We start from the raw sequence: 21,784 nt of genomic DNA, 5'->3' as shown, positions 1-21,784 counted from the left end.
GCCTGATGTCTTGATTTAATGGTTTGGTGAAAAGGTGCATAATTAGTGAATTGCTTGTTCACCTTGAATCATGCTTATACCTTGTGAGATTTGAGCCTAATTTCTTTCTTGTGTGATTATCTGCATTCATGTATATGTTTCTAGAACTTGCTCCTAGTCTGCCTAAGTTTACATAGTGTTTAGGTTGATTTAGGAGGATATTAGGCCATCTTTTCTTAGCTACTTTTATTCCAAAATTTTCGACCCTCTCAAATTTTTCACTTCGGAGCCAATTTTAAGCCTATTCTTTGGAAGCCAAATAAATTGAGACAATTCATTGGGTTAGTATAGAATTCTATATCTTTTGTAAAGGAATTGGAGAGATCGGGAGGAAAGTTGTAAAAAGTAGTGTCCTTAAATGTAGAAAATTACAAGTTGTGAAATAGAAAAATTCAAAATGTGTGCTTGATATAGAAATGATGCTTATGAGAAGAAAAGAAAAAGAAAGAGAAAGAAAAAGAAAAGAAAAGTTGTGAAAGGTTGTGAAAAGAAAAGAAAAATCAAAGGATTGGAAAGTGTGTTGAAGGAGAAAAATAAGTGTTAAAAGTGTATTGGGTTTTTAGAAAAGTGGAGTCATTTTAACTCTACTTGGGATATTTTTATTTTGAGTCACTTTTTAGCCAAATATTCCTCACCTACCAAAGAACCCACATTACAACAAAAAATAAAGACATTTCGGACTTTTGATTCTTAATCACATCAAGTAGATGAGGGATTAGACTTTGAACAAGCCTATGGTAAACTTTGCATGATGCATGATTTGAATGCTTATACACTTAACATTTATACACTTTGAGAGTGAGAGAAAAAACCACTTCCCATCTTTGGAAGTTTGCCACATGTGAGTGCATGAATTCAAGGTGTTCCAGGAGTTAGTAATGAAAGTGGACTAATACGCCTTGCTTGATTTGATTGTGTTAATACATGCTTGATCTTTCTATTCCATACTTTGAGGCTATTATGACGTCTAGTCCTTGTGCATTCCGTGCGTCTATTTTGTATCTTTATTGTTATGTTCGAGGACAAACAAAAATGTAAGTTTAGGGGAGTTGATACGCTCGGATTTTACCCTATTTTAAGTCCTTTATTTGGTCCGTTTTTAATGTCAAAATCACAATTCATGTCCATATTTTGCATATTTTCTCTATTTTGGTATTTGTACGTATTTTGTGAGATTTGTGCATATTTGAGGCTAAAAAGACAGCAAAAAGTCGAAGTTGGAAATCTAGAGGCTGGAGCCTTCAAGAAGCCCAGCGGTCTGCTGCAACACGCACAGCGACCGCTGGTGCCCAACGACCGCTGAGCCAGTAGCGGTCTGCTCCGGAGAAAGTTGTGGTGAAATGAAGAACACGCCCAACGACCGCTGGGGAGTGCGCAACGACCGCTCGAAGAGTTTTCGAAGCTACATGATTATTCACAGCGACCACTGCAACATAGTGTAGAGTCCGCTATCCAAGAGGCAGAGGCTACGGATCAACATGCAACGACCGCTGGCCAAGGTGCAGCGGCCCGCTGCGAAAACGCGGCGCACGAATTTGACCTACTTTCCCCTCAAGATTTACCAAACTTAACCACCTTTTACCTTATTTCATGATGCTCGAAATTTTCTGTCTATATATATCCCCTCAAACCTCTTTATTAGGATCTTCTTTTTGCCTAATAATTCTAGAGCATAAAATTGAGAGAGTTCTTCATTGTGCAAGATGTTGAAGAAGGAATCAAGAGAAAATCAAGACTACAAGGATTCAATCTTTGGGTTTTATTGCTTTAGTGCTTATGTTCTTTTTGTTTTCCCTTCATTCTATGTTTTTAGATTATTCAATTATGTGTAACTAAATTCATAGGATTATAGAGATGTGTTAGTAACGACTTTGGTTATACAATTCTGTTTTCTATTTAATATCCGTTTTGTTTTTACTTCGTTTCTTCCCTAAGTTGTTCCATAATACTTCACGTTTAAGTGACACATTCGGTGATGATTTAATATAACTTGATACATAATCGTGAGAGGAGGTTGGCGAGTTAGATCCACTTAGTAGACACTACAATTAGCTTCCCTTAAAACGACATTGTTAATTGAGAGTGGGGACTTTTCAAGGGTCTTAGGAGCTTTTAGGAGTTACGGATCTAGGATTGACAACCCTAGTGTTAGTAATCTACGCTTGTACCGCATGGGCAAAACTTATGTGACTCGTTCTATCGAAGTATAAACTGTGCTAGGGTATTGTAGTTGGAATTTGTATAACCATAAATGTGAACGCACATCCCTGAAATTCTCTTATCTATCAGATTTTACCTCTTTAATTATTTGCAATTAGTTGTTTATTTGCTTTCAAGTTCTTGTTTTCAAAAATCCAAATTTCTCTCGGTTTTTCAAATAGTGAAAGAAGCTTAGTAGGAGGTAGCCAATTTGTGATTGTTTTCCCTATGTTCGATATCCGGTACTAACCTTTAATTATGCTATATATACTCTGTATACTTGCAGGTTTATTTAGTGCTAATAAAAAGTGCATACTACACAGAGCCAAGCCCCCGCGCCAGTGAGGGTTTGGTCGGCACCAACCCCGACCACCCCTTATACCGCCGTGCTCCAACCGGTCTCTGCCCCAGAGCGAGCCGCCGAGCCCTGTACTCCAACCGTCCGCCGCTGCTCTGTAACCTATGTTCTAATTGCTGTAATCGACAATTGGGGAAGAAGAATTGGGCCTATTTGTTTTAGGACTTTTAATTTATTATTGGGCTACTTTCTATTTTTGGCCCTTTGGACTAATAAACTTGCGAGACAACGCAAGCAGGCGACGCCAGAGTTCTGCAGCCGCGCCCTTGTCAGTCTGGGTATGTAAATTAAGGTTTATTAGTGCAGTTCGTCTCAGCTATTATGCTTCAAGAAGGTTGAAACTTGAAACTAAAATTGGAGTTTACTAATGTGAAGTCAAGGGATTATTTTACATGACTGATAGCATTTGTAGTTATAGTATTCATAGTTGTTGGGTGTCTGTAATTATTTTTTGTGTCAGTTTGATGCTTTCAATACAAGTGCTTCATTATTCTTATGAATTTTAATAAGAGCTTCGATTGGTTTTTTAACTCTCAAGACTCAAATCTCAATTTCTCATGTTTTATTTGTTAGAGTGCAGTATGTCTCTTGTTTTGTATATAAATTTTGTTTGCCTAATTTCTTCAATGCCTTTTAATTTAATTGGTCATACAATTGTAAAGTTGAGTTCTCCGGCATTTAAGATATGGAAAATTTAACAAAAATTTTAGTTTCTACCACAAAAAATAAAGCTTTCCTTTGGTATACCGTTTGATTGAATTCTTCCTTGTTGCATCAGCTTCTATCGAATGTATCATATCTTAGTTGAATACATTGAGAATGGAATTTTAAAAATTTTGAAAGTGACACATTGAGAAGGGAATTTAAATTTTTTTGAAAATGAGGCTATTCATCCGCGATTTCAAGGCATAATGACGCGTCGAAAACAATTATCATTTAGTGTAACGTAAAAGTTTAACAAATATTACATGTAAAATTAAATATTTCAATATTATGAATTTTTTTAAATTTCAGCCCCAGCTTATTTAATTTTCTGGTTCCGTCACTGAGTGGAATGAATTATATGTAATTTTAATACATTTAATAACCTACATGCATAATTCCACGGCACCATTCAAATTTTAAACTTGGAATCAGTTATACATACAGAAGGACGTAAAAATAAGAGCTAATTAATGAAAAAAATGACTTACCAAACTTATTTTGCAGCCCATTCGACATACAAAAAAACATATTACTAGTATTTTGGAGTGACTTATTCCTAAAAAGAGATTAATAAAAGTTCGATCGGATCGGATCGGATCAAACACCGGGTGCGGATATGATAAACGGGTCGAATTAGATCCACTGTCATCATTCGCCTGGTAAAAGCCCCATTTCCTCTTCCAGAAAGCCCTAATTTTATCGAAATTTCAGACAATTCGACCTCAAAATCACCGTTTGCTGGCCAATGAAACGTTCAGATAGTATTACGGCACTGATTTAGACCATTTTTTAACAATATTTTTGGGCGCGGAATCCGTTTTTGCTGTAAGAAGCTCATTTATTTTTTTTGGAGAGGGGGGAAGACCGTTGTTTTACCGATGGACGCGAAGGATATATTAGGATTGCCGAAGAATACATTGTCTATGCAGGAGAAGAAGTCGAAGCCTCCTAAAGAATCTCAGAGGAAACCGGATGGCATTTCGCGCGAGGTCTTAAGAACCCTAATTTTTGTAATTCCTCCAATTGTCATGAAATTACTTGATTGCGTTTGAGTAAGTTGATTGATATGATGTAGGTTTACGCTCTGACAGGGGGGTTGGCACCTCTGATGCCCGCCATTGATGCTAATCACTTGAGGCGAAAAGTGCAGACCGAAAATGAGAAGGTTCGCTTGTATAGTTAGTTTGTTGTGAGTGATAGCTACTTAAAGTATAGCATTGTATATGTAGATTACTTGGCAGTGGCTCCCATTTTCAAATTCTGCCCGGAAAGATAATCTGCAGCTTTACCATTGGGTATGTTTTTTGGGTATCCAATCAGTTACGAATCTATTTGTGCTAATGTAAGATTTTCAAGTACTTGGGTTTTTGTATTTGTAGGTTCGAGTGGTAAATAGTGTTCCGCCAACCGGTGATTATTCATTTGCCAAATATAACAAAGTAAGCTATATAATTCTTTTGTGTATATCCGAGAATACTTGTGATTCTTATGATTAGTCTTATTTCTCGTAGATTTGTTTAGTTGCATAGGTAACATTTTTTTATCTTATGCAGTCTGTTGATGTGATCAAGTACACTGACGAAGAGTATGAGAAACATTTGACTGATAATGTAAGTAATCAGGAGTTCAGTTTTCAGTAGTTAGTCTTTCTTTTATAATACTTATCGAGTTAAGAACTTGATTCTTTTTGCAGACTTTATATTGGTCCCCTTAGTTTGGGAACAAACTATATAAGTATGTTTAGGTAGTTTAGCGCCACCATAGGATATAAGTTACTATATCTGTCCAGAAATAGGTTAACCTTCCAATCTTATTTCAAATAGCTTTCAGTTGCTGCTTCGATAATTGAAGGAGATGGTTTTTGGTCAAGAATCATGCGGGACTGTAGATACCGTGGGCTGTTGCTTAACTTTTTGCTCTTTGTTGCATTAAAATCACATGGCGGTGATTTTTAGTTGTACTTGGAGTTTAGTCCATGCATTGCTTGTAGAAGCAAAGCAATGATGTGTTCCACAAAAAAATAAATCTCCACAGAATATGCCAGATAGAGTGGTATTATTTTAGTATTGAAATCCTATCAATAACTCCGAACCACCTCGCAGGACATCATTCGTTTTATATTTGCCTGGGTTGCTCCTATGTGAATTTGTACACATACTTTTCTAGCTTATCTCAGTTGATTTCCCATGCGGCCAGTGCTCAGGCTCATATTTTTCTTTCCTTCCTTTAGACATGGACAAAGGAAGAGACAGATCAACTGTTTGACCTATGTGAGCGGTTTGATCTCCGCTTCGTCCTGATAGCAGATAGGTTCCCATCCTCAAAAACTGTGGAGGAACTTAAAGATCGTTATTATAGTGGTATGACTATGTTTATCTCATTCACGATTTCGTTGTTGCTCGGACTGTTGTGTGAATTTGACACGTCATGGTTAAGAATGTTAGTATATTTCTTTTTTGTTAATTTAAGATTTATGTTATTCATTGTTTCTTGTTTTCCGTTTATGGGTAGTATCTCGTGCAATCTTGACTGCTAGGGCCTCATCTCCTGGTGAAGTCTCTGGACATCCCCTTCTTAAGGTTTGATAAAATCCTCACCCTCTAAATCTAATATAGTAATATTGCATTCTTCAATGATGTTATTTTGTTGCTTGCCTGGAGATTGGTCTTTACAGTAGGGGAGTGTCCCATTCTTAATTTTGATTAGAAATATGACTCATTCTCCTCACCATCTGAACGGTCTCCAATTATGAAGGAAACCTTACAATGTTTCTCAAGAAACTGAGCGCAAGCGTGCATTGAGTTTACTGCTATCTCATACGAAGCAGCAAGAGCGAAAGGATGTTGAGGTCTGAGCAGTTCAACTCGACCTTCTGTCCATGCTAACAGATAATGTTTGAGATAATCTTCATCTTTTTTTTTCATGTTATCATATCCCCCCAACTTATACTTTTCAGGTTATTGCTCATGCCAAAAGAATAACTGAGGCTCGGAAAGCTATAAAGGTCTGCAAAATTTCACATACTTCCTGGAAATGCAGGCTCTTCATTTATTCTATTATATCTAACTTTATGGGAGCGCGTGTAGAAAACTATCTTGTGCATATGGCCTGTGTTTATTTGCTAAGTCCCCTCCCCCAGTCACTGAATGGGTATCATCTGTTGGTCTTGTTGTTTGGTTTTAGGCTTCTCAGGAGCCACCGGTGCCTGCCTTGTCAGAGAGTGAACCAGTTAATGCTGACAAAGATGACTTGACTGCTGATACCACAGCTCCTTGCATAAACCCTCAGTTTCTGTCAGCAAATCCAGTGTCAGAAACTGCTACAGCTGTGGCTTCTCTTCACATGGTAAGTCCTGATACAAAGTTCCTCGTATACTAAATTGCATCTTAATTCCTGTTTGGGACATATTTTGATGTGGTGTTATAAGTTCAAGGCTATCTCTTGCTTTCTTATTCCCCAGGTGTACCTCTGTATCTATTTTGCAAATGTTATGCTTCGATGATAACTTTGCTGTCGCTAATCCATTTGAGAAAATATGCAGCTACGTGTATATTTGCGGACTTATGCACTTGATCAAATGGTGCAAGCTGTAAGTTCTTCAGCAGGACTCCGGACCATCAAGCGGGTAGAGCAGACCTTACAAGATCTTGGGGTTTGTTTCATGCTTCTTACCCCTCCCTCCAAAAAAAGAAAGAAATTTTGGTAGTTTGGATTTTTCATCTCTTTCTCATCTCTCATTGAATAATGATCTTCATTCTCCATTTCTCCTCACCGAAATAGAAACTAGAAGGAAAAGTTATCAAAGAAAAAATGCATGCAAGAGATTAGCATTGATTAACATATAAATATAATATAGTGAGTTCTAACTTAACCCAAAAGTAAATGGTTGATTCCCACTTATATGCTATTCCACAATTTTATGAGGAACCGATGTGAAATTCGTTGCAATCCACCCCCCTTTTTAACCAGATATCCACGGATGGCACACGCCTATTGGCAAACCCAAATACAAGGCCCACCATCCATTTTCTGCCCTCTGGTCCCACATTTTTGGTTGCACCGCTTTGGTCACATCTTTGGGAAGCCCCTTTCCTTAAGTTACCCGGATCTACGCTCACTGCACCAATTGTTAGGTTAGAAGATCACACACCCAACTGCTCGACCGAATGCTAAAGACATTGTAATCTAATCTGCACACAGAAGACAGAATATATTCACAAATAACCTAGCATAAACTATGCACACGAACTGCCCGACAGAATGACTCAGTCACTTTTGAATATTTGAAATGAATAAAAGAACGAACAACGGACGACTCTCTTGCGAAATCCCTGACTAGACTAACTAATGTCCAAGACACCGCTTCCCTGTACATGCTCAGGGTTATTCAAATTGAAACTCCTAATCCTGCTTGGATAAGAATTAATAACTATCAAGAATAAATAGATAAAGAATAAGAACATAACTATCAAGATTCTATTCCTAAACAAACTCTGACAGATCTATCTTCAACTCTATCTCTTCGACTCCAACCCTATCATAATTCATGATCGCTAATTCAGCAAATGTCGCCACTTTTATCGGCCCTCTCGTATAGCCCTGCGATGGTCGATCCCCACCAGGCTTATACTGCAATTTTCTATTAAATACAGTACATTATATTGACTTGAAAATTGGGTGGCTAATTAATTTCTGAAATTTGTAATGGGATTGTGTGAGCACTCTAAACATTATTAATATAAAACGGTAATAATTCATATGAATGGTTGACATAGCTGCTCATGTTTGACAGGTGAACTTGAAACCAAAAGTCCCCACGAAGGCTGTGTGTGCTGAGCATCTTGAACTAAGAAAGGAGATATTGACTCTATTAAATCTTCAGAAACAGGTTTCTACTGTGCTCTGTTAGGATCACCTTTTACATTTGAAATTTAAGTTAGCTGGCTAGACCTGTGTCAATTGTCTTGGTGATTGTAACCATGACTTATGATATATCCGTTTCATTCATTGTTTTGTAATCTGTCGGGGTTGCATGTTTTGGGTAGCAGAAAAAGCTAATTGTTAGTATTTCTGAGAACTTAATAAATCATTTCTTGAGTGATAGTTGTCACTTATGGTTGCTCATTCTTTTAGCTATTTGCTGTCTTTTTGTGTATCTGATATGGGCTCAATCTAAATAACATCAACCGCATGAAATATTCAATGATCGTTAAAAAATCAAATTTTTTATCTTTAAATATTCCCTATTGCCATCACGAATTGTGTAAGCACAACATTTTTCTTGATTACATGAAATGAGTATTATCATGTTAGCCTCACATATTTTTGATTTGTCCATATCTTCTGATTTTGACCATCAATTTTAGCTGCAATACAAGGAAGCTGAAGGTTCATCATTTCGTGACAGTTCATATGCTGAAACTCCTGGTACACCTCCCAAGGTATGCAATGTGGTATACTAAACAAAGCTTCTATTTTGTCCCCTATATCCTGCTCCCTTGATGTATAAAATGGCATTTCTTGCACCAGCAATCACAGCGAGCTGCAGATCTTGATCGAACATTCACACCTGAATCATTGCAGATTGGTGGTAATACTATTTCTAACGACCTTTTAGGCATGATTTTGAACTTTTCACTAGTCAGCTATTGCCTACCCATATCTGATCACTTGCATGCTATCATCTTAATTTTTAACATTTAATTATTCCACATGGTTTTTAGGGGAAAGATTCGTTAAAAGGGAGCAGAAGCGCAAGGTATGCTCCAATTTCACCATGTTATTTTATTGATGCATGTTACCAATCTGTGATCATATTTTTATTGATTAATATGTAATCATAGACTAAAGCACGTCATTGCAATTATTTTGGTGGTTTTGTGAAGGGTCCGGGACGATCATCGGATGCTCCATCTTCCCCAGCTCAGTCCAAAAGACCACGAAAGTATAATGCTTCTGATTTATTAAATATATACATGTGAATGTATATATATAATCCCTGAAGCACTTTCCATTAATGGCTTATTTGCAGACAATACCAGTAGACTTCCTCTGAGGAGATATATGTATGAGCTTCTGATAGGTTGTAATTTGACATTCTAACCTGACTCCCCCACGGAGTGAGAAGATGTGAGAATTCTTGAACCAAGAAGCCAAAGCTCTGAGCCAGTAGTACCATACCGTGCAGACGGAGGCGAGATGAGGTGATATTTTGGTTAGAAAATGTTACTTCAATGATTGTGGTGATCTTCGCCGGTATTTGACCAAGTTTATAGTAACAATGTAAATAGTACTCATCCGTTATACACCCATTTCCCGAAAGATAAATTGGTATTGATAAGACTTTGGTTGTTTGCTACTTCCCTTGTTGTTTATTGGTTGTAAGTTGGCTAGTGAGACAAACTGATAAAAGTAAATCAGACTTAATCGTTCCTTTCGTACATTGAACTGCAATTTGAATCGAGCAAAATGTACAAAACATCCATACTCAAGATTCATTCTTCAGCCAAATAACTAGTTGGTGAGTTCGACATTGGCAATGTCAGGGAACCTCTCCTTGATGGCTGCTTTGACCCCTGAACCAATAGAGTCAGGCCCGACATACCTCACAGTGCAGTCCCCGCCTTTGACAGACAACACTTGCACACTCCCACCATAGTTTTTGATGGCTGGTCTTAATATCTCTAGATGATTGTTCACTGCCTGCAGATGTGATCATGTATGACATTACAACTCATGCAGACACTTCAGTTCAAGATTATAGATGCATCGCATGACCTCACCTCAACGGTAGTTTCAGTGATCTGCTCGTCGTATACTTGACGTATATCTTTGATATCATCTCCAAATTTCTCCTTAAGAACTCTTTCAATTCCCATTTTCATTGTTGTGGTTGAACTAGGGCAGCTTTCACAAGCTCCTTTTAGACAAGAAAGCACAAATGCATATACAGACACAGTTCATAGTTGCTGGAGAAAAATTAATACTAGCTTGCTTCAACTAGGCATGGAGGTGTGCCTTTTCAAACCACACCTAGTAGTTTCAACTAGGCATGGAGTACTTCGTTGCACAAAATCGCACAAAAATGCACGTACATGTTTACATAGATGATATGCACAAGTTATATGGTCCTTAAATTCACTACTGTAGCATCTATATCAAGATCATTTCTACACATTTCTCTTTATCAAGGCAATTCCTTGAATGATATTTCTGAATTCTGCACATTTCTCTTCCTCTTCAACACAAAAAACATCTACACTACTACATGAAAGTGGCGTGGAGGTTTGTCCAATCAGAAAAAAACAAGCAAAAAAAAAATCGAATTGAATCCCTAATAACCCCAGCAAATGAATCAATCAATTTACTACGTAGGAGTACGTAATATTGTACTCCCAATATTCATCAGTTTTATATGCATACTGAGTGAGACCAAAAACAGTTATTCAAAGGGAAATTAGGGTTACGGGTTACCCTGGAGCTTGAGAGAGACGACGCCGTTATCAACCGACACGACATCGACGTTCCCGCCGTCGGTGATCAAGTACGGCCGGACGCTGTCGAGAACCTTGTCTACGTTTTCCACAGTTAGCTCGAGATTCTCGGCGGAGTATAGTCCAGAGGCCGATGCTTTCACAACATAAACTCTCCGATGATTTTGTTTCAACCGCCTGATATTGAGCGGTTTGATTGACTGAAATCCGATGGATTCGACCTTCGAAGATTTGAAAGACGAGATTATAGCTCCGGCTGTGAAGGTTGACCTCGCCGTCGCCGCCATGGATGCCATAGTCGTTTTGTCGAAGCGATTTGAGCACTCTATATTTCTTTTCCTTTTTTATTAGTACTCCGTAGAATAGTTGGATAGGATGAGTATAAAATAAAGGAAAAGTAAAACCGTAAAAACATTTAGTGTTGTATCCAAAACGTTCCGAAAATGGGAATTTATGGCCACAAATTCGCGCATCTTAAATTTTGCTCAAACAATGGCCGGTGATGCACCGCACCCTCTATTCCAATTCCAACAAACCCCATCCCAGATTACTCCCCACGGCCACCGCCGCCGCCGACACCACTACTTCCCTATAGGCTCCGTGGTCGAGGTGAAGACCGACGAGGAGGATTTCAGGGGAGTATACTTCTCTGCCACCGTCCTCTCGCCGCCCAATTTTCCGAATAAGAAGAAGTCGAGGAAGCTCTACGTGGAGTATCACGACCTGCTGGCGCACGAGGACGGCTTGGATCGGCTGAGGGAGTACGTCGACGCCTCCTCCTTAAGGCCCGCCCCGCCGCTCCAACAACCACCCCTCAAGGGTTACGATCTGGACGACGTCGTCGACGCCTTCTACAAGGACGGCTGGTGGACGGGCGTTGTCACCGGCGTGGTCGCCCGAGACGAGAGATACGTCGTCACATTTCCCAACCCCCCCGATGAGCTCGAGTTTGGGCTTGGAGAGTTGAGGCTGCACTCCGATTGGGTGAACGGGAACTGGCTCCGTCCTCAGAAACATGTTTGTTCAAAAATTGCATGTCAATTTTCACTTCAATTTCCGTTTTCTGCTCAATTGCATGTCAATTTGGTTTGCGATTTTGTGGCTGCATGTACATCTACAATTTTGAAGTAATTTGCTCTGTTCTGTCTTGGTTACTTTCGGTTATTATATTTTTCACGTTGCAAACTGTGCTAAATCAGCAACAATTTATCTTTGATGTTAATTGATTTCAGTCAAGTTGGGTGATAATTGATTTTAAGGCCATGTTTGCTGCTATTGTTTACTGATGTTCTGCTTCCTTTTCCGGTCTTGTAATTGTGCGAAGAATATAGCAGGATTGATGTTTGATGTAGGAAGAAAGGTGGAAGTGTCATTTGCCGGAGAAGAATTTCAGGATGTTTGGTATCCAGCCACAATTCTTGAAGACCTGGGGAATCTGACATTTTTGGTGGAGTGCAATAGTGTAAACTCAGATAACCACAGTTCAGCTAAAGCCAGAGTTGATTCTTTGCACATCAGGCCTTGCCCTCCACTTCTCAAAGATAAAAAATTAATTTTATTTGAAAAAGTGGATGCATTCTTTGACTTTGGCTGGTGGAGTGGGATAATTACAAAAGAGCTTGAGAACAGTAGATACCTTGTGTTCTTTAAGCAAATGAATTGCGATAAGGAATTCAATCAGTCAGAATTAAGACTTCATATGGAATGGAAGGATGACAAATGGTTCACTTCTTCCCAGGTTTTGTCTACTCCCTTGAAAATGCTCCTTCATTTTTTATAGTTTTAAAGTTACTTTATCTGTTTGATGTCATTAGCAACTAATACTCTTGTCTGAGAAAGGAGACAGGACTGCCACTTTTCTGTCTTTGTTGTGCATGTGACACATGGCAAAGTAGCACTTCTGGTTACTAATACTATCGACCTTTAGGTGTTGATGCTCTCTATCTGCAAAGTTAAAACTATTTTGCCTCTTGTATTTCTATGTGTAAAACATTCTTGTATGATTTTTAGTACCCCAGCCATATGCAAATGGGATACTGTCATACTGTGTTTGTCTAGTTAAAAGGTACTACTATGTTATGAGTATTAATACTGAGTTTCTTAGAATCTTGTTAATTGATTTTGAAAGTGTTTATTATGTGGACAGTATCACGAGCATCTTGTAGATGGGCTTTGTTCTTTCATTGTTATGTGCGTTGTTTTGATATCAGAAACTTGGTACCTAATATAGAGTACTATTATTTGTAAGATGTTTAAGTCTGTTTTCTTGGAAACTGTATCAGGAACCCTCAGTCCCATCCTTAGACGATGACGTATGTCAATATATAACACCTGATAACTCTAGTGCCTCTGTGGCAGCTGCTCCTCTGAGCAATTCAGTGAATGAAGAGGACACCTGTGGCAAAACACAGTCATCATTGATATCAAGAAATGATAAATATGAGCAGTTTATTCTTGAGAATCAGAAATTGTCCCGTGTAACTGTACCTTTGACAAAAAAGAGAGCATATGTATCTGATTCAGGGGGTTCTGTTTCTCATCCTCTTAAAAAGCTCAGGGAAGGAAATGTAGTGGTAGCAAATAAAAAGGATGGGTGTGATGGATCAAAAATAGAAATTTTATGCGGTCCTGAAATCCCAGAATCTTTAAATAATATGGAAATATCTCTAGCGCAAACTACGTTGGATCAATCTTGCTCTGATCATCTATGGGAAGAAAATGTTGTAAGTCATACGTGCCCTTGGATATTGCATATTGTTTCTCTTTGGTAATTGATATACTGATACTTGCTATCCATGGTGACCGAGTTCATAATTCGTGAATGATGAATCGGTGAAAACATGTTCTTTATTGAGGTTAATACCCATTAGCATAGACATTAATGTTTTCTTATTAGGTCAATGTGACTGGCTGTTGTGGCAAGACACAGTTTACCAAATGTTTCTGGCAATTTACAGCAATGTTCTTTCTGACTATATGAAAGACAAGACTAGAACTAACAGATTTTGTGCACACCTTGAATGTATTTTATCTTATGCGGGCTGGACATACTTCTAAGCATCATAAGCTTGGTTGACAACTGTTCTTTGACCTTTGTAGGACATACTTAGTACAGATGTGTTAGTAGTACTTTATGAAACTTCTACTCTGACCTAGTTCAAACCGTAGGAACTGCTGGATCAGGAATGTATTGTGAAAATATGATTGTGTTCATCTCACTTCTGTGATTTGATGTGCTGCAAGTTATTGGTTTTTAAGTTTCGATATGTTACCCTTAAATCATGCAGCAAAGAAAGCAAAGGAATGGATGTACACCGCATAATGCCAGTGAAAACATTAAATCCACATCCACCATCTTGGGGAAGAGCGCTGCACAAATATTGCCAGTTGAAATCCTACAACTTGGTAGTGGAGGTATAAATTCTTTTATGCCCATTTTTCTCAGAAGTTGCCACCAGTCCTTTTGTTCAATTAGAAAACTGGGAGACCTTGCAGAGAAGGAACTAGACACAGCTGGAAACACTAAAGAAGGTGCTCAAAACGAGCATGCAAAACGTGAAACTGAACTTCCTATAGTCATAGGTTTGCCATGTGCTGAAATGCGGAGCTCAGGAAAACCAGAGAGTAATACGAGTCGACCTTCCAGCAATGAGGCTTTTATTAGTTTGAATGATCAGAGACATCCAGTCTTTGATTTCACGACTGGGAAAATCACGGTAGGGGACAAATATGAATAATTCAATAACTTTACATATTATTTGATGTGTTGGTTGATTTTTGTTTATTGTTAAGACATATGTTTGTTCATTTGTTTGGTACTAATAATAGCTTTTCTTCTATAATGTATGTGATTTGGTGTGACCTTTGATTATACAACTAACTTAGCTGCAACTTAAAGTATTGACAAATTACTTATGAAAATCTAATACTCGTTCACTGTCTTAATATTCCAAAGGTACACACTCGTGTGATAGTTTTTTCACTTCAACCAACCGTATATGGAATTTAGCAATAGGGATGGATGTATCATACATTTAGGACTTCCTCTTGAGAAAGAATAAACTTTTGGTGTGACTACTCTTTAATCACTGAAACTGTAAAAGAATGTAATATGCGGGACATTGTTCAGGCGACATGATGCACTCGGTTGGTCTAAGGTTTTTATGAAATAGATGTTTAATGTATACTATGGGGAGATCCTAGACCCCCTACACCTCCCATGGGCATGCTGCTGAGTGGGGGATTCATGAATTAGAAGAGAAAAGATAGAATATACAGTATGCTGCCATTCATTCTGCTTACCACTACATCTCTTCCATTTGTAGGATGGAAAACAATTAGGAATTGGAGAAATCAATGAGAAGAGAAAGAGAGTGAGGCAAATAAGAAAATTTTTGCTTGAAAGCACAGGGATTGTGGTCACAGGTATGGAGCGCTTCATATTCTCCCTTGGACAAAAAGAAATGTTTCGTTTTCTTTGCTTCTATGCATGAATTAAAGAATGATTTCTTGTTGTAGGAACTGCTGAACATGGAGGTCAGAGTTTAGGTGATATCAATTTGAACAGACTAGATGATGGTTCACAGGAACTTCATGATGTTGTGGTGATAGGGATGGAGGCATCAATATTGAATCAGGAGATGATGATGCCAAACCAGGAAATAACAGCTAATGGTCAGTCTGGTCCTGGGAAAAGAAAATTGAGAATGCCAAAACGAATACTGGGTAGTGAGCATGAGGTGGCTGATGTAAAAGAGCCAGTCAGGCTGGAAGAGAATTGTTCATTCAAGAGGAGACAGATGCAGATTACTACTGGTGGTAGAATTGCAGTCAAAGTTCGAGGTGAGATACTTTTATGGGGTTAAAACTTGACCTCTGGCTTTGTTAGATAACTGTTGCATAAAGATATTTTGTTTATATCTCAAGATTCAGAGAAAAGGATGATGCCTATATCTATTGTTGCTTTTCCTTTCCATTCCTTTCCTTTCATTACATGTACTTTTAGCAGCCTATTGATAACTGTTCCTTGCTTGTATAGATTCTGTTGGTGTTTCTGGAGGTAAAGTGATGGTGGTTAACCCCACATTGAATCTAGAGAAATTTATTGAACCTCACCTCACGTTGGATGTAGAGAAAGTTATTGAACCTCAACCCAGCAATCAGTTTGATAATGAACCACTTTCGAAATGGATTGACGAGATGCACATGTCATCTGTAATTGATGGCTCAGGTAAACTTACATGTCTACTAGTGTGATTTCTTGCTTTTTCATTCTGACTATGATACTCTAATCAGGATTGCATTTTGTGGATACAGTAATGGTACCGTACACTGAGAATGGTAATACCCAAGGCGGCCGTGTCGGGCACGATGAAGCTAGTGAGATGCAGCCACAAAGTGAAATAAAATCTTCTGGTTTGGTAGATACAGGCTTTCCTTCTGAGAGCAACATCACTGGTAATGTTCTTGATGAAGGCACTCAAAAGCAATCAGAAAGTGGAAGACAAAGCATGCCTTCTGTGGAAGAGACTTCTGTTGTTTTGTTCGATCTGAACAGTGAGAATCTGTCAGAAGATGAAGCACAAGCTTCTGTTACAGTTGATAAAGGCCCCGTGATACCTTATCAACCTCCTCAAAGTTGTATGGAAAACAATGTAGCTGTTGTGCTGGATGAGGATATAGAGAAGCGGCCAGAAAATGAAGCACTGGCAACTACTCCCAAGGTTGATATAATCTCAATGATATCAAGTCAACATCAACATTCTGTGGGGGAGACGGTTCGTGAGCATAATGAGAAGCAGCCAGAAAACAGAAGAACACCTGATGCTGCTTCAGTAGATAAGGTTGCCCTAGTGCTAAGCGAGCCAGAAAAGCTGCCTTTTGAGAAAAACACAATTCTTTGGAAGACTATTCAATCCTTTCAAGTTTTCCAGAGGCTGCCACAGAAGCCACATTTCCAGCCTTTGGAAAATTTCAGAGAAAGTTCACGAGAAGGCTTGGCTATAGGCTATATGGTCACGTTTTCCAGCATAGTCGAAAGAGCCTCCAAATTGCAGCTAACTGATCCTGTAAGCATCATGGATGATATAATGGACACACTCACAGATTTGGAAAAACAGGGGTTTGAAGTCGGGCCCATTCAGGATTGTATAAATGAGCTGCTTGCTATCAAGTGCAAGCAAGAGAAGCTTGCAAATGACACAGAAACTATAAATGGCCAGATCACAGGTCACAGAGACACAAAGGCTAGGCTTGAAAGAGACATTGAGGAGATCAACGAGCATATAATGAAGTTGCAGAGAAAGCGCTCACAAGCCGAGTCTGCAAAAGAAAGAGAGGAAGAAGAGATTGCTTTCCTGCAGGTTAGGCTGAGGGAAACGAAAGATAGCATCAAGACTGTAAAGAATGATTTTGAAGGTAAAGTTTCTTCTATTTTGTGAAATTCAAGAACGAGGAAGCTCGTTCCACACAGGTCTGCCAAAAATTGGTTGACTGGTGAAGAAAGTTGCAGCTGTAGGTGATATGTTTTGTATATGTTTGTTTTTTTTAAAGGTGCTAACATCTGTTGGCTAATGATCAGTAGTTGTAGTATTGAAGTGTCGGTTTGTTGCTGAAATGAATGTTTTAGCACACCGATTTTGGTATGTCATGGGATTAGAATATTAGGAGACTACTAAGTAAGTAGTACTTTTTTACTGCGTTTAAATGCCATGAGTTTTAATATGTTGCCCTGTGCTTCACAAAAAGTCCCCACCTCCACCTCCACTCTCACTGCAACCGGCTGGTACGTATGGCTGGTGGGAGGGTGTCGCCATCCCCGCCCTCAGGATTCCATGAACTAAAATTCCTAGATCATAAAATAAATAACTAGTTGATGGCCGAATGCATTCTCTCAGCCAACCTTTTGTCAGTGCCAATTTATATATATTATGCTTTAATTTGGGAGGGTATTATTGTGTTACAACTATATTTTATGCTTCACTTCATTATTAATACCATGTGAGTGCACATAATATTTTGTTACTCGATAATTACCTGTGATGTGCAATGGTAGTGGATAAACATATGTTCAATACTGAAAATAGAATAAGAATCTCCCACCCATAGCATGGATGACTGTGAATTGCCTTGCATTGGAAATCTTGGTCTAGATGTTGATCATCTTATCTATTGTGACAGAGCAGCCATGTTAAAGTATTACCGCTGTTTTTGCCTTCCGTCTTCAAAGGGACCACTTTGATGAATTTAGTGTTTAATTGTCAGTGTCAAATGTTAAATGAAAAACTGCTTTCCAGCTACTGCTTAAATGCTTGAGTTGATATGTACATGATCACTTTGATCTGCAAATTGTTGTTGAAGGGTATGCACATTTTGGGTAGCTCGACTTATAAAGTCTTGACAATACTTGAGCTAGGAGTGATTGAAGAACCTTTATAACGGGCATCACATGTTCATATAGCCGGAGTTAGAATCTCACTAGCGCTTTATCTGATCTCTGGGAATCCTCTAAATTGGTGCACTTTTGACATACATGTTACTTGGCCATGTGCATGCAAAAGAAGTTGTAGGAGTATTAAATATTAGAGGAATTGCCCATTCAATTTCTACACCTAACTTGGGACACCGCAACATTGGATCCTTTAATTTAATGTTCCTAACATCGTCTTGTTAATTCATTGTCATAACTCAGAACTGATAGCTGAAAGTAGTGCCATTTTCGTACAATGTTAGACGTTCTTCCTTAATATTGTAGTTATCGTGGCCGGTTGAGGTGTCCCTTTCTGGTGTTTGATCTCAAAGTCATTTTAAATCTTAGGATGATGATGATCTTTATCCTTTTGCTTTTGAGCTCATTGGAATGTATAGCTAATGGATCTATCAAAATGTATATGGGGAAAATAATGTACGTTTTTTTTGTTTCACCAGTTTATGCATCTGGTGTTTGAAGTGTTTCAATATCATCAATTCCGGTCACCTGAATTAAATGCGTACTATTATAACTCATTTTTGGGGTTTTGTTGTCCCACTATTCAAAGTAATGATTACAACCAATGTTTTAAAAATTGGATGCTAAGCTCTCAGTTCAATTAAATAATTCAACAAAGGACCTCCTCAAACATCCACACAAACAATAGTAATTCAAAGGACTAAAAAAGATAGTACGAGCAACCCTCCAATCTACGTCATAGCCAATAACGTAGCAAAACAGAGATGCCTACATACCTCTCAACGCATTGCTCGGAGCTTCATCGGCAATCCATATGAGGCCACCAACGTCCACTTGATTTCTCGGACATGAAATCAGATTGATGTTCCAAACAGTGATGACGAATAGAAGAATAGCAAGAAACCAAGGGAAATATATGTATATTGAAATATAATTTGCACAATTAAGTTTGTCAAATCATTCATGTACTCATTGAAGAGTCATGTACCTTGTGTGCATCTAATACATACCATTGTAAACTCTATCACATGTGAGTGCAATAAATTAGTGGATTGTGGAACATACTTATCATTTATCATTTATCATTTATGGAAAGGTGAAATATTATGACTCTTATTATGGAGCGAACGAAAATGTCAAAATATGACTCTTATTATGAGACTCTTATTTCAAGAACCACCACAACAACAAACGAAAGAAAAGACGTAGAGCCAAAATCAACAAAATGACTTTAAGAAAAATGTGAAAAAAGATGCAAGCTCCTTGAGGTTCATTCAACAAGTGTTGAGCGTCCATATATCAAGGATCCATGGTGTCAAACAAGCCAAAGAATCTTGAATTATAATTTCACGGCAATGACAAGGTAACTTCTACTATCAAACTACAATCTGTTTGGAGAGAGTTTGATAATTTATCAAAAAAAGATGGTGAAACCATACAGATCTATCTTACCCGAGTTACCGGGATCATGAATCAAATTAGAAGTATTGAAGAAGTAATTGAAGAAAAGAAAATTGTTCAAAAGTCCTTCGAAGTCTTCCACCAAAATATGATTACATTGTTGCCACTGATGAGGCTCGTTTCATGTATGTGTTCTATGGTAAAATTGCACTCAAAACCATGAACTAACGTCTACTTTTGAGCCATGTGTGTGTGAAATCCGTCATTTTCAGAAGATAGAGCAAATCAATTGGGTGGAAGTACGAATCAAGAAAAGAAGGCAAAAACTGCGGCATTGAGTTGATCAAGTCAGAAATCAAACGGAGCCAGCAGGAGTTCTGCATTGGAAGATAGAGCGAGAGACCCCACCTACAAAATGTGAAGGGCAGCAATGACATTTTAGAGAGGATGGTACCCCCTAGGGATCAGAGTCATACGCCTCTCTATATAAAGGAAGCCCAACACATGAATAAAAAGGGGAGTCTCAGCCAGTAGTGTAGGGAGGGGGTCTCAAAAGCTTCCGTAGTTAGAATATTTCAGCTCTCTTCGAGGGCTGAAATCGGAGCTCTTTTCATTTCTTGTTTCTTGATTCCTTGCATGCACACATTTGGTCTTAGCTTAGTTTAGTTTCTTGCATTTTAGCTTTCGGTTCTGTTATTCCACTCCGAGAACGGGTGATGAAACAATTTCCTGCTTTCTTTGTTTGCTTTCAGTCCACTTTCGATGTTATCGACTTTTGATGTTTTTGATTTAGTGAAATTTGAAGTTATGTTTCCATTTCCAGCTTCTGTGTTCTGTTTCATGTATGATGTGTTCAGATATGCTTTCGGCTTCCCTTTTATTTTGCATGTCTTAGCTTAGAAATATTTTGTTCTATTTTGATTTGGTCAGATCTGATGTTTTATGGTAGAGAGTCTTTAGTATGTTTAGATCTAGTAGTTTATGTTTCGTTTCATGCATGAGCATGGGTTAGTTTTGTGTTTTACGTAGTCGTAGCTTAGATATTAGGAGTAGATTTAATTTTATGAGTTGTTCTGATGTTTCATCTTCCTTAGCTTTTCAGATCTGTTATTTACTCTGTTTTCCATGTTGATTTGTTGCAGAAGATGAAGTTGTTAGAAAGTTTTTACTTTACAGTGCTTTTTGCAGGGGACTGACAGTCCCCTTTTATTCTGTTTGTCCATTTATGGAAAGTTTATTTAAGTTGATCAAGTAGTTTAGCTTCGTCCCGCAAGTTGATCAGTTTAGTTAAGTTAACTTAACCCACCCCTAGAAAGCGTGGCAGCAGCCATCTCCAAGTCGTGTCAAGCAAACAAATAGCCAAAACGCCTCATCTCTATGGGATCGATCCTTACTTCCATATACTAGTTAATAGTATTAATGGTTAAGGTTTAGAGAGAACACATCTTTTTAGATCTTCGGTTCATCTCACTCAAAGTCGAATCCATGTCGAGTTGATCAGCCTGTGCTTTTACTGAATCCACTCACCTGCAGTTTGCATGTAGCAGGCATATATAGGCTAGCTGGATCAGTTTAACGATCCAACTTGAGTAAGCCACAACGACAAACGAAAATGATGAAAGTAAAGACTAGGAAGATGCGAGTCTTTCAGCCACTATCGCTGAGTTTAAGGATTTATCAACATATACTCTATACGATCTCACGTGCTCTCTTCAAGTGCATGAAGAAAGAATTGGAAAGTCTTCGAATCGGCATCTAGAGCAAGCATTTGGGTTGATGAATTTCTCTAACCCAAAACAACAACAAAACAGAGGGAATTCTTTTATAGGACAAACATCTCAAAATAAGGGTGGATCATTCCAAGGAAGAGGAAGAAGAGATCAATCGAGGAATTCTATCTTTATTTCAAATTTTGCAAAAAAGACTAATCATAACACAAATGAGTATTATTTCAAATGCAAAAATTGCAAGAATTCAAATCATTCACAAAGGGATTACAACCATCAAAATAAAGAAGGGAAGCAAAATGAAGCACATTTTTCTAAAGATGAAGGTGAACAAGTATTATCTTGTTTTCTAAACATCAATCACAAGAGAAATTGTACATGGACAACGATTGCACCAGTTACCTGAGAAAAAAAT

The 21,784-nt window shown here is 38.2% G+C and overlaps 3 protein-coding genes across 6 annotated transcripts; 2 read left to right on the top strand and 1 right to left on the bottom strand.

Annotated features, from left to right (window-relative positions):
• The first annotated feature begins 3,951 nt into the window (after positions 1–3,951).
• Positions 3,952–9,641, top strand: LOC121805640 (SWR1-complex protein 4-like). Its single transcript, XM_042205583.1, has 16 exons — positions 3,952–4,290; positions 4,377–4,466; positions 4,531–4,596; positions 4,681–4,740; positions 4,855–4,911; positions 5,532–5,661; positions 5,813–5,881; positions 6,058–6,149; positions 6,258–6,305; positions 6,485–6,646; positions 6,843–6,953; positions 8,094–8,189; positions 8,668–8,742; positions 8,831–8,891; positions 9,025–9,059; positions 9,187–9,641. The coding sequence occupies exons 1-16, from the start codon at positions 4,180–4,182 to the stop codon at positions 9,280–9,282; spliced, it is 1,359 nt and encodes a 452-aa protein (XP_042061517.1). The 5' UTR covers positions 3,952–4,179; the 3' UTR covers positions 9,283–9,641.
• A 53-nt stretch (positions 9,642–9,694) lies between these two features.
• On the bottom strand, positions 9,695–11,094 carry LOC121805632 (nifU-like protein 1, chloroplastic). The gene is made up of 3 exons (XM_042205573.1): positions 10,775–11,094; positions 10,084–10,220; positions 9,695–10,003 (listed from the first exon to the last, which is right to left on the bottom strand). The coding sequence occupies exons 1-3, from the start codon at positions 11,088–11,090 to the stop codon at positions 9,815–9,817; spliced, it is 642 nt and encodes a 213-aa protein (XP_042061507.1). The 5' UTR covers positions 11,091–11,094; the 3' UTR covers positions 9,695–9,814.
• A 153-nt stretch (positions 11,095–11,247) lies between these two features.
• Positions 11,248–17,517, top strand: LOC121805610 (DUF724 domain-containing protein 7-like). 4 transcript variants are annotated; one of them, XM_042205543.1, is made up of 10 exons: positions 11,248–11,811; positions 12,119–12,532; positions 13,077–13,517; positions 14,082–14,208; positions 14,290–14,510; positions 15,120–15,219; positions 15,313–15,330; positions 15,406–15,636; positions 15,833–16,024; positions 16,111–17,517. In XM_042205543.1, exons 1-10 carry the CDS (start codon positions 11,248–11,250, stop codon positions 17,232–17,234), a joined length of 3,432 nt encoding a protein of 1,143 aa, XP_042061477.1. In that variant the 3' UTR covers positions 17,235–17,517. The 4 variants fall into 4 exon arrangements, with proteins under 4 accessions (XP_042061477.1, XP_042061468.1, XP_042061485.1 ...); XM_042205534.1 differs by having other exon boundaries at positions 15,313–15,636; XM_042205551.1 differs by lacking the exon at positions 13,077–13,517 and having other exon boundaries at positions 15,313–15,636.
• Positions 17,518–21,784: the final 4,267 nt, after the last annotated feature.

The sequence above is a fragment of the Salvia splendens genome, chromosome 1 (genome assembly GCF_004379255.2).
Source record: "Salvia splendens isolate huo1 chromosome 1, SspV2, whole genome shotgun sequence".
NCBI lineage: Eukaryota > Viridiplantae > Streptophyta > Magnoliopsida > Lamiales > Lamiaceae > Salvia > Salvia splendens.
The sequence above is the reverse complement of the archived record's forward strand: the minus strand, read 5'-3'. Positions and strand labels throughout refer to the sequence as shown.